This window comes from Geotrypetes seraphini, chromosome 3, assembly GCF_902459505.1.
Source record: "Geotrypetes seraphini chromosome 3, aGeoSer1.1, whole genome shotgun sequence".
NCBI classification, from domain to species: Eukaryota; Metazoa; Chordata; class Amphibia; order Gymnophiona; family Dermophiidae; genus Geotrypetes; species Geotrypetes seraphini.
In genome coordinates, this window is record NC_047086.1 from 208,422,213 (window position 1) to 208,435,674 (window position 13,462).

Genomic DNA, 13,462 nt, shown 5'->3' on the forward strand with positions numbered 1-13,462 from the left:
TGTTACTCCTCAAAGCTGATTATCGGAGATGTCTAATATTTGTGAGACCACTTAACAAACCTGATTATTACAAATGGGGTTGGAATCGATTAAATGTCTCATAGCTGTCTATTGGAAACAGACCCGAGTGTCTGATTTGAGTGAGTGGAGAGTGAAATTAGCACTGTTGGGGAAAATGGAAATGTATGTGGCAAAACGTAGAGGTTATTATATGCAATCGATACATACCTGGACTGTTCTATCCCAGAAATTGGCTGTTAAGATGAGGGGTGGGGGGACCTTGATCCTAATGTGGAATTTATGTTCTGGAGGGAGGGGATGGTACTGTGTTGCTGTTTACTGGTGTTCTTGCATTTTTGTTTTTAACTGGACATTGGTTTGGAATTTGCTTTACTGTGTTCCATATTGTTGTGTTTTGTGATGTTTCTTTGATTAAAAATCCAATAAAAATTTAAATATTAAAAAAGAATAGCCTTGTTTGGTCAGACCAAAGGTCCATCAAGCGCTGGAGCCCGTTCTCATGGTGGCCAACCAAGGTCATTAGTACCTGGCCAAAACCCAAAGAGTAGCAACATTCCATGCTACTGATCCAGGGCAAGCAGTGGCTTGGCCCATGTGTTTCTCAATAACAGAGTATGGACTTTTCCTCTAGGAAATTGTCCAAACCCTTCTTAAAACCAGCTACGCTATCCACTCTTATCACAACCTCTGGCAATGCATTCCAGAGCTTAACTATTCTTCGAATGAAAAAATATTTCCTCCTATTGGTTTTAAAAGTATTTCCCCTGTAACTTCATCGAGTGTCCCTTAGTCTTTGTAATTTTTGATGGAGTGAAAAATCGTTGAAGAAATCTAGTAACTTCTATTCAATGGAAGCATAGCTTCAGGAGTAAATTTCAAATTTTCAACCAAATATTTTTAAAACATATCACCAGTTGTCATCCCAGTGGTATAGAACGGGTAAATGTGAATCAATATTTTACATTTTTTTTTAATTACAAAGACTAGGAGATACTCAATGAAGTTAAATGGGAATACCTTTACACAAATAGAGGAAATATTTTTTCACTCAAAGAATAGTTAAGCCCTAGAACATGTTGCTGGAGGATATGATAACAGCAGTTAACTTAGCTGGGTTTAAAAAAGTTTTGGACAAGTTCCTGGAGGAAAGTCTATAGTCTGCTATTGAGACAGACATGAGGGAAGACACTTTTTACCCTAGTATTGTTAGCATGGAATGTTGCTACTATCTGGGTTTCTGCTAGGTACTTGTAACCTGGATTGGCCACTGTGGAAACAGGAAACTTGGCTAGATGGATCATTGGGATGGAGTTCTGAACCAGGGCAAGGTCAGCACATAGGCCAGGTCAGCACACTGATCTAAGGCCCTGTGTAAGGTTCTGAGGCCTTGTGAAAGAAGTATGAATCCTTTCTCATTCCCTCTCCCCTCCTGCCACGTTGACATTCTAAAATCAAGGAAAATGTTAGCACCTTGTGACAGAATGCTGAGGCATTCCCCCCTCCCTTCTCTTGTCACAAGATCCTTGTCACATATTAACCTGACCCAAGTCTACCCTTATCTTATTCCTTATCTTGTTTAACTATTTCTTATATGGGCAACAATCAGACTTTGCCTATGTGCAAAAGCAGGCCCTGAGTATAAGGCTAATCACGAGGTGCTTAAGGAGCATGCATTATAACCTTTGGACTGTCACATGCTATAGTAAGATTATAGACATATTAAAAGTGTACTCAAGGGAATCACTTTATTGTAACCGTTATGATGTATTCATATGTCTCTTGAGATAGTAGCTTTGAGAATCACATTAGATATGTAAACATTGGCAGTGTTCCCTCTAAGCGGGCGGGTGTTGTGAGCAAACTTTTTTCACTGTGAGCTAAAAATATCGGGCGCCAGCAAGTTATGAGCCAAATAAATATGTTGTCAAAGTTGCTGATACATGAGGACGAGGTATTCAAAGGAATTTTAGGCCTACACGCTAAATTAAATAACGTTAAATAATATTTTTAAGAACACAGAAATTGTAGGGATGAAATGATATCTTAATAAATGTTTTACAACAAATGTAGTTATGTCTGTTACATCCATATGTGTAAACTGTAAATTAAAAACAGTCCAGAAGACAATACGTTTGATGCTTTCAATTTCTAGACCAGTGTTTTTCAACCTTTTTTGGGCAAAGGCACACTTGTTTCATGAAAAAAATCACGAGGCACACCACCATTAGAAAATGTTAAAAAATTTAACTCTCTGCCTATATTGACTATATATAAAGTAATTCTCTTGAATAGGAATCAAATAAACACAAAGAAAGTATTTTATAATTACTTTATTATGAAATAAAAATTATAAAATACTTTATTCAGTGCGAAACCTGGGCCTGTTTGGCTGAACACAAAGCTGATATTCTGGCTGGAATGGAAGAAAGACACACACGTAGCTCTTCGTCAACAGCTCTCAGTCTCTCTCTGTATTTGGTTTTTATAGCATACAAAAATAGACAAATATACCCTCCATCCTTTTTATTAAACCACAATAGCAGTTTTTAGCGCAGGGAGCTGCGCTGAATGCCCAGCACTGCTCTTGACGCTCATAGGCTCCCTGCGCTAAAAACCACTATTGCGGTTTAGTAAAAGGGGACCATATTGTAAAATATAGACAGCAGATATAAATTCAGAACTGTGCATAGTAAGTGAAGGGAAGTTTTCATCTCTGGGAATTTACCCAGTTAACTATTAAGTTATTTGGGCAAATTCCTTTGAAAACTGTGGTAATACTGCCTCCACTTTGCTAAATTTAAAATAAAATCATTTTTCCTACCTTGTCTGGTGATTTCTGGTTGCACTTTCTTCTTCTGACTGTGCATCCAATCTTTCTTCCCTTCTATCAGCCTGTATGCTTTCTCTCCTCCACACCTCATTCCCTCCCCCAACTTTTTCTTCCTCTCTCCCTGACCTTTCTTTCTTTTTTTCTGTTTCTCTTCTTTCCTTCTGTTTCCCTGCCTGCCCCCTTTCTTTCTTTCTCCCAGCCTCCTGTCCAGCAGTAACTCTCTTCCCTTCCTCCCCTCCCAGCAGCATCTCTCCGTCTCCCTCTCCAGTAGCAGCTGTCCCTTTTTTTTCCTTGCCCAGCAGCTTCCCAGATTCCTTTCCCTCCTCCCCTCCCAGAAGCATCTCTCCGTCTCCTTCTCCCTCTCCAGTAGCAGCTGTCCCTTTTTTTCCTAGCCCAGCAGCTTCCCAGATTCCTTTCCCTCCTCCCCTCCCAGAAGCATCTCTCCTTCTTCTCCTTATCCAGTAGCAGCTGTCCCTTTTTTTCCTTGCCCAGCAGCTTCCCAGATTCCTTTCCCTCCTCCCCTCCCAGAAGCATCTCTCCTTCTTCTCCCTCTCCAGTAGCAGCTGTCCTTTTTTTTCCTGGCCCAGCAGCTTCCCAGATTCCTTTCCCTCCTCCCCTCCCAGATGCATCTCTCCTTCTCCTTCTCCCTCTCCAGTAGCAGCTGTCCCTTTTTTTTCCTGGCCCAGCAGCTTCCCAGATTCCTTTCCCTCCTCCCCTCCCAGAAGCATCTCTCCTTCTCCTTCTCCCTTTCCAGTAGCAGCTGTCCCTTTTTTCCCCTGCCCAGCAGCTTCCCAGACTGATAGTGGTTTTCTCCCCTCCCAGCAGCTCTTCTTACTTCCCAGCGCAGCGATTCACGAAGACAGCCTCGGGTCCTTTGTTGTGTCGCGCCGCCTCTGAGGAAAGAGGAAGTTGCATCATCAGAGGCAGCCGCGACTCAGCAAAAGCCCCGAGGCTGCCTTCGTGAATCGCTGCGCTGGGAAGTAAAGGAGAGCTGCAGAGAGGGGAGAAAGCCACTGTCGGAGGCTCCCCAAGATCTCTCCGGCCCAGCGCACGCTTCCGATGCTGATCTTGCAGAAGTTCAAATGAGTCAATCTTGCCGGTCCTGCGCTGTGACGAGAAACTTGTGCGCTGCGACCTAATATTTTGTGCGCCAGCGCACGCCAGCGCAGCTTAGCGGGAACACTGAGTTACCTTGTTATAATCCTTACTGTAAATGCATGATGAAATTGTAACCTTACAAAGCATTAGCTAAGTAATTAAGGGAGTTAAGATACTCAATAAAAGGGTGAGAGACCATCCATTAGGGCCGCCTCATCCCACTCTGAGCCTTGTGTGAAGCCTCATTCCTACACTTATTGTTTATTGAAAGCTTCTGTACCGCTACTGATGACTGGGTAGTCAATTCAAAGTGGTTTACATGAATTTCTATGATGGTGTTACAATACATAAGCTTCAGTAATGGTGTTAACTATACATGAGCTATAATTTGAGCTTCTATAATGGTGTTACAATACACAAGCTACGATTTATGACCTTTTATAATGATGTTTCGATACACAAGCTTCAATAATGGTGTTACAATACATGAGCTATGCTTATCTGAGAAGACTTATCCTGCTGTCCATGGAGAATACATGCAACTGATTAGTAATGGTTTAATTTATAAAACTTGATATCCAACTTTCTGTAAAACAATATTATAGCAGTTACAATAAATAGAATACTGTACACTGGCTCCATTGTATACAAATATTTCTCATGTATATTCATTAAGGCTGTCCTGAAAACCTGAACCATTTGTGGCCTCAAGGACTGGACATGAATACCACTGGGCTATTGAATTGAGAAACGTATGTTAATTTCTAAGGAGCAGCACTTTAAGGCTTCTCAGCCCAGGACTATTGTTAGAACGGCTGAGCTAGATGGAAGAGGGAAACATCTCATAGCTGCAAATGAAGACTTATGATGCAGATGTTATAGCACAGTCTGAAAGTAAGATATATCTACCTTAAGATAACTTGTTACTTTGTTAGAGAGTACTCCAGCAGCAGAGGGAACCCCCAGTCCTTCCAGTAGCAAAGAACCTCCTGCATCCCCCATGGTGGACAAAAAGAAGCATCGCCGGAAGAAAGTCATGACACCTTCCAAAACTGAAGGGTCCGTGGGTCAGGCAGAAGGTAAGCATCCAAATTTCTTTCGTTCAGTGCACTTTTCAACTTTTGCTCTAGTCATAATTTTCCACAAGCACTGGTTTTTGATCAGCACAGCAACTTAACTTTTTGTGTGCAGATTCATAATGGTAAAATAACTAGACAAAAAAAATGCTAAAAGAGAAATTACTATTACCGTATATACTCAACTATAAGTTGATCCGAATACCCCCTTTTTCCCCCCCAAAAGGAGGAAAAATGGTTGACTCGAATATAAGTCGGGCGGCTTAATATTCAAGTGCCCTGCCCTGTCAGGCTCTGCACCCAGCCCCCTTCCCTCCCTCCCCTGTCAGGCACTGCACCCAGCTCCCTTTCTGCCAGGCACTGCACCCAGCTCCCTTTCCTCCCTTCCCTGTCAGGTACTGCACCCAGCAACCTTCCTTCCCTCCCTCCCCTGTCAGGCTCTGCAGCCAGCACCCTTCCCTCCCTCCCCTGTCAGGCTCTGCAGCCAGCACCCTTCCTTCCCTCCCTCCCGTTAGGCTCTGCACCCAGCACCCTTCCCTCCTTCTCTTGTCAGGCACTGCACCCACCACCCTTACTTTCCTCCCTCCTGTCAGACTCTGTATCCAGCACCCTTCCTTTCCTCCCTCCTGTCAGGCTCTGCACCCAGCACCCTTCCTTCCTTCCCCTGTCAGACTAGTCTGCACCCTCCTTCCCAAGCTCTGCCCTCTGTCCCCCCCTCCCTGCCCTATCCTCATACCTCTGCCAATCCCTGGTGGAGGTGCAGCGGGCAGGAGCAAGCTTTTTGAACTCTTGCCCTGCTGTGCAGATCCAGTTTCTTCAGCTGCTGAGTGGCACGATCAGGAGCACAATTTGGCATTGCTGCTAGGCGCTGAGTGGCTTCCTTACTGGCTCCCTTGAGTTCTTGCGAGAATTCACAGGAGCCAGTAAGGAAGCTGCTCAGCGCTGAGCAGCAGTGCCAAATCGCGCTCCTGCTCATGCTGCTCAGCGGCCAAAGAAACGCTATCTGCGGCAGATGGTTAGCAGCAGGGCAGGAATTCGGAAAGCTTGCTCCTGTCTGCTGCACCTCCACCAGGGATCCACTATCAACAGGGACAATGTAACAAAACTAAGAGTCAGAAAAGATACTGTGTAAACAAAAACAAACCGACTCTATAATGGTAACTCAACCCACGAGGAGGACCCGTTGTGCTAAAATACAGCTCAGAGGTATAAAACTCTAAAGAGGAGGAGGTAACCCCCTCTTAGGAAAAAGAGTTTATTTTCCAATCATTGCTTCATAACAAACGAGTCCAACTCAAAGGTTTGAATGATTGTAAGGTATATATGTCTCGCTAATGATGCAATATGCATTCAAAACGTTTTTCAAAAGATAATCAGAATTTCTGCATTCAGGTAAGCACTAAACAATTTTTGCATTCATATAGTAAATGCTCAAAAAAGGTACTTGTCAGGGTCCCGACGTGGCCCCGTTTCGGTGTCTACTTCAGGAGACCCCGTCTGGATGATTAGCTTGCTTACAAATTGACAACCATGTAACATTTGAAAAAAAGATCGTTCAGCAGATGAAAAAATTCTTTGTGCTACCTCCTCCAGGGATCCTCCAGGGATCGGCAGAGGTATGAGGATAGGGCAGGGAGGAGGGGGGCAGAGCCTGGCAGCGGCAGCAGCCTGATTAATTCTGGAAGGGGGCGTTGGCTCAAATATAAACCAGGACCTTCATTTTTGGGACAATTTTTTGACCCAAAAATCCCGGTTTATATTCGAGTATATACAGTAACAATCCAGTAGTCAATTACATGTTAGCTACAAATATTCAGAAATACGGTACTCTTAAATTTAGGAGCTTAAAATTATGGTTATAATCTTAAACCCGCTATTCATTTGCCTAAATCTATGGGCCTAGTGCTGAAAATCAGTGCTGAACTCCTAATCTTTCCTCTGCTTTAAATCTGCTCCTATTACCACACCCACTTTTTGTGCTCCTAAATTTAAGAATTTAGTGAAATTTTGAGTATAAATTTAAGCATTCGGCACTAGTAAATTTCAGAGAGGCCAATTTAGGAGTATAACTCTCAAAGAGGCCCTTTTACCAAACTGTGGTAAGAGTGGTCTCAGCACATCCTTACGCGGGCCATTCCTGTGCACTAAGGCCATTTTTCCATATGGGTAAAATGGCCATTTTTCTATTTTTTTATTTTTTTTTTTAAATTAATGGCCACATGCTAATTTTCTTTTCTTTTTTAAATTATATTTATTAGCCATTCCAACACAGACTATACAACCATCAAACAATAAAAGTGTGAGCCGCATCATACAATGATAAGAGAAATGAACAAAAGATTATCTAGTACATAACTAGGGCAAACTTCAACAAACTACAGTCCCGTTGTAACCAACAATTTTCTGTATTATATCCCTCAGACACTCATCCCTATGAAACACTCCTCAGACTCACCATCCTATACACAACATACACACCTCAACACACAACCTCACTCACTCAGCCACCCACCCAGCTGTCCAGTCCAGGACAACCCTCTAGAATCCAAGAAGACCATAGAGGCCTAGTTCTATGCAGGGGGGGTCACCCGGATAAAGTAACAAGACATCTTTCCAGAGGGCTACGTAACACATATGTTCTGCCCGCCTCGCATTGGGGGGTCCTCTTTATCTCATATCGAGCCACCTACGTAATCCTATTAAGCCAATTTGAATAGGAAGCTACCCAATGTTGCAACAAAAGCTTCTTAACTACCAAGATAGCCATGTAAATAACCTTCCGCTGAGAGAATGAGAACCCTGCCTTCAGCAACCCCCTCTGATCCCATGGGACAGGGCACTTCACTATCCGTTCTATGAAGGGAAGAACTTGCAACCATAGTTCTGTAGTAGGGCACTCCAAGAAGTGATGAATAAGGGTATCCTGGGACCATTTGCATTTGGAACAAAGATCCCCCTCCCATAATCCCATTTGGGCCCCCTGTACCCAGGAAATATATACCCGATATCTTAAATTGTATCTTCTTAAGATCTGTTGAGCCTCCCATGGAGTGGACATTATCAAAGAGATCTATAATGACTTCTGGTCATACTGAATATCCAACTCCACCTGCTAAATAAAAACTGTTTTACCACAGGGTGGAAGGTAGAAGCAGCTTTCAGAACTTGATACCTGGTGACACCTGTAAAAATTGAGTGTCCAGCAGACCACAGAGCCAAGCGTCCCCCCATTTCTGTTGTAAAGAAGTGTAATAATGCCGGACCTGAAGATATGTCCAAAATTGAATCTAAGGCACTGCCCACTTGGTCTGCACATGGGCAAAGGTGGGAAATACCCCTCCCCCCCACATCCCAGAGGACTTTCAGAGTCCTACACCCCCTCTGCTCCCACACCTTGAACCATGATTGACCCACCCCCAGAGGAAAATAGATATTACCAATCATCTGCAACAGTAAGGAAGCATCTGGTGTTTTCTGTTGCCATTTCCTCCACCATCTCCAGGCCAGCCGAAGAGGCTGTAAAAGTCTTACCCTGGAGGACCCCCTGGGACAGCAGAGGACTTTATATGTAAGAGTTTCAGAACAGAGTAAGGTGAATATTTAAAATGACCCTTGGTGAATATTTAAAATGATCTGTCCACCCTTCGTGAATAAAACAGAGGAGGGCTGCTACATTATAGAGTCTAATATTGGGAAGATTAATGCCCTACTGCGGCCTATCCAAAACAAGTCTGGCATAACCTCTTGGTGTTCACCTCACACTCTTCTGAACCTCTACAGTTCCCCTACTACAATCACATATCTCCCCTCTTTGTCTTGCAGGACCTTATGAATATGTAAAGGCAATTGTTTATGACACAGGATTGCTACCCCTCTATTGCTGTAGGAAGAAGAACACATCTAACCCACCCATTCCCTACGGAGTTTAGCATGTTCAACTGCAGAAAGACGTGTTTCTTGTAGAAATGCTATATCTTTTCTCTCTTGAACCAGTTAAGGATTTTCTTTCATTTGATAGGAGAATGGATCCCTCCACATTTAATGTAGATACTTTGAGCTTAGCCATGGTCAAAAACACTCACACAGAGACAAGAAGAAGGTCAAGTAACACACATAAACGGACGGCCAGCCCCTCAGCTAGGCCCCCTATATCCAATACATCTCCATGTCTGAGGATGTGCTCCAGAGTGCCCTCCCTGGTCAATATCGTGTTCCTCTCAATAGGGGAGTGAAGCCCATCAACATTGAATGACGCTAACCTGAGCTTAACTATGGTCCCGGAATGTCCCAGTTCTAGTAGTACAGTATGGCCTCAAACCTTGTGTAGTGTGAGTGATCCCACAGCTAGACCACCTCACCCCCCGGCCAATCTGTAGACAGAGCTCGCAGGACTTCTCACCAAGACAAGAACATCCCCGCAGCATAGACAGACTTCTCCACATGTCCAATAGACAAGCATACATCCATACACTCGCCCCCCTCCAATCACACGCCACCCAACTCTCCCCCCCCCCACCTTCCAAGGCCTCCCTCAACCCCCTCCTCCCAAAGTAAACCTTCCTCAGGAGTTCCCAATAATGAAAGAACAATAAGAATAACAAGCGAAAAACTGGGATTCAAAGTAAGAAACAGAATGAAGGAGTCCAGGCTCCACAGCAAACTGAAACTTCAGGTATCATGTCCGCTAAAGCCTCCAGAGCCCAGAAAGTGAAGCAGAACACTCTGATGACCACTGCAGAGAAATCAAAGGTCAATGCAATGACCAGTATAGTCATGCACTCCATGTTGTTGACACCTGCCAGGCCAGCAGTCTACCTCCAGGCAGGTAGCACCTCGTGGGGAAAAATGGCCCATTGATTCAAATATGCTTAACTTGAGGCACCATCGCACAAAGACTCACAAGATGTAGTGGCCAGATGCCCTCCAACACCTCAGAGCAACCCCAGCCAGGAGGATCTCATAAAGCCTGCTCAGTCACCACAGGGTCCAGGATAGGAGGCGACGTAAAGCAAAGTTCCCTCTCCCGAGAGTGTAAAATCAATCAGACAGCAGAGGCTAGAGGATTCTCTGGTGCATTCTCCTGTCTATTGACTGAGTCCAAAAATTGTTGTGCTGCTCCCTTGTCAGCAAAGGTGAAAACCTTGCCCTCTCTCCATACCCGTAAGCTGGCTGGGTACACTAAAGCAAAGCAAACTCTCTTCTTGTGGAGGAGCCATTTCCCGCCTCAGCATCGCTACTTGAGCCGAGTAATCATTAAATAAAAGCAGGCGTGCTCCCTCATATTCTAGAGATGCAATCTTCCTGTTCGCTTTTAAAAGCTGTTCTTTTTCCTGCTAATTAACTTACCTTGCAATGGCAACTTGAGGTCTGATGTTATTATGGGATCTTAGTCCAATCCTATGTGCCCGTTCGCAGACAAAGGTAGTAACCGACGCTGAGAGCCCCAGATTTTCTGGAAGCCAGTGGTGAAAGATGTTGTAGAGGGTTGCTTTAGTCAAGAATTCCAGCAAATCCACGATACACAAATTATTGCGGCGTTGCCTATTCTCCTGCTCCTCCAGATGATCTGTGAGTGCCGCAATGTGGCCCTGTAAGCCCTCCAGCCTTGTGTTAACCTTCTGGGTTTCATCCTTGCAATCTGAGATCCATTACTCTGCCTCTGCAAGATATTGAGCCTGAGCATCAAACGTTTCATTTATGCCCTCAACCGCTGATTGTAGTTTGTGCAAATGATCATCAAGGGCTATAGTCACCATTCGGGAAATTTCCTGAGCCCATTCACCCATCCGAGGAGGAATCGGTGAGGTATTAGTCGCTATCTTTGTTTTGCATGAATCGTAGGGAAAATCTGTTATAAATCCTGTGTTTTAGGGTAGCACTGATAGAACCTGCAGTTTTGTTTAAAATACTGTGTTTTAGGTGGTATAGAGCCTATATTTCTGCCTTACTTGTAGTCTTACTTATAGTCCCACCAACCCCAGGGACCACTATTCATATATAGAGACCCATATAATCAGGACTACTCAAATCAAGTCACTTCACAACCAATTATGATGACCTTTATTCTATGCAATCACTGTGGTGCTTTAATTCCAAGACATACTATTTGGAGGCTTAAGGCTTGCCCCATCTGTCTTCAACTTGCCAGTATTAAGGAGGAGCTCTGCAAACTTAAACAGGAATTGAATACAATTAAAGCAGCTTCCATCACTCCACAAAATCATACCAACTTACCACCTCTACCTCAAAGAATAAAACAGCCCAGGAATAAATGGGTCACAGTAGGCTCAGGAAGACTGCGACATGTAACACAGAAACATCCACCTTCACTAATATTACCTCTACAGAATTCCTTCGCTCCACTAGTGCACTGCGATACTCAGGAAAACAGAAGGGAGGTGGGACTGGAACCAATGAAGGAAACTCAAGAGAACAAGAGCACCCTAAGTACAAATAAAAAAGCCAAAAACAGAAAACTATTACTGTTGGGGGATTCCATCATCAGAGGCATTAACCTTGGAACACAGGGCGAGGAGACCAAAATAGTGAAATGTCTTCCAGGATCCTCAGCTACCAGGAGTTCCAGGCAAATACTGACTATAATTAAGGAAGAAACTAAGGATTTTAACACTGATGTTGTTATCCATCTGGGAACAAATGACCTGGCCAACAACTCCACACTTGCAGCACAGAAAGCTTTTCGGGAGCTTGGTGAGGGCGTGAAACCTTTTGTAAAGACTTTAGCTTTTTCTGAAATACTGCCTGCATATGGAAAAGGAGAGCAAAGAGTGAAAAACACAGAGGACTTTAATAGATGGCTCAGAGCCTGGTGTCATCAAGAAGGCTTCAGGTACATAGGAGGATGGGGAAATACATGGAAGGACAAGAAGCTATATTGCACTGATGGGCTACATATTACTACAGCAGGAAAAAGAAACCTTGCAGAGAAATTTAGACAATATTTTTCTAGGTATTTAAACTAGAAGGTGGGGGTGGTGTATGTACGAAGGACAATTATAGAGACCACCCCCGGCAAAAGAAAAGATGTGATAGTAGTAAAGGCTGCAACATAAGCAATATCAGCAACTCATTTCTTAGTATTGCAACGGAAAGTGAAACGACACAAGAATCCATACGAAAAAGGAGATTATCGCTGAAAAATAGCTGGAAAGCGATGACCACAAATGCTCGCAGTCTAAGCAACAAAGTTCATGATCTGCAAGCCCTGATATTAGAGGCAGATCTAGATATTGTTGCTATCACAGAGACATGGTTCAGTGAATCACATGGATGGGATGCAAACATACCGGGATATAATCTTTTTAGGAAGGACAGAGATGGTCATAAAGGTGGAGGAGTAGCTCTCTATGTAAAGATCAATATCCAAGCGACCGAAATGCAAGGGACCTGGGGAGAGGAAGAAGCGATATGGATTGCTCTGAAAAGAGAAGATGGAACTTCTATCTACGTGGGTGTAGTCTACAGACCTCCGACTCAATCGCAGCAAATTGATAAGGATCTGATTGTGGATATCCAAAAGTTTGGAAAGAAAGAGGAGGTTCTGCTGTTGGGAGATTTCAACCTGCCGGATGCGGATTGGAATGTTCCGTCTGCGGAATCGGAAAGAAGTAGGGAGATTGTGGATGCCTTTCAAGAGGCTCTGCTCAGACAAATGGTGACGGAACCCACAAGGGAAAAAGCGATATTGGATCTGGTCCTCACAAATGGAGAGAGTATCTCTAATGTTCGAGTGGGTGCTCACCTGGGTAGTAGCGATCATCAAACGGTTTGGTTTGATATAACGGCTAAAGTGGAGAGCGGCCGCACGATACTTAAAGTCCTAGATTTCAAACGTACGGACTTTAATGCAATGGGAAAATACCTGAAGAAAGAGCTGTTAGGATGGGAGGACATAAGAGAAGTGGAAAGACAGTGGTCTAAGCTGAAAGGAGCGATAAAAATGGCTACGGACCTTTATGTGAAGAAAATCAATAAAAACAAGAGAAAAAGGAAGCCGATATGGTTCTCCAACCTAGTAGCTGAGAAAATAAAGGTGAAAGAGTTGGCGTTCATGAAATATAAAAAAACCCAAGAAGAGGAGAGCAGAAAGGACTACAGGGTGAAACTGAAAGAAGCCAAGAGAGAGATACGTTTGGCGAAGGCACAGGCGGAAGAACAAATGGCTAAAAATGTAAAAAAGGGAGATAAAAATTTTTTCAGATATATTAGTGAAAGGAGGAAGATAAAAATGGAATTGCTAGGCTAAAAGATGCTGGGAACAAATATGTGGAGAGTGATGAGGAGAAAGCAAATGTGCTAAACAAATACTTCTGTTCTGTGTTCACAGAAGAAAATCCTGGAGAAGGACCGAGATTGTCTGGCAAAGTTACACGAGAAAATGGAGTAGATTCTGCGCCGTTCACGGAGGAGGGTGTTT

The 13,462-nt window shown here is 43.7% G+C and overlaps 1 protein-coding gene across 7 annotated transcripts in view; it reads left to right on the plus strand.

The window, feature by feature from the left end:
* The window catches only part of AGAP2 (ArfGAP with GTPase domain, ankyrin repeat and PH domain 2), a 526,417-nt gene that overhangs the window by 429,769 nt on the left and 83,186 nt on the right, over positions 1-13,462 (plus strand). For all 7 annotated transcript variants that reach the window (XM_033938398.1, XM_033938399.1, XM_033938400.1 and 4 more), the window contains one exon: positions 4,885-5,028. In XM_033938398.1, coding sequence (XP_033794289.1) covers positions 4,885-5,028 — 144 coding nt within the window. The remainder of the gene's footprint in view (positions 1-4,884; positions 5,029-13,462) is intronic.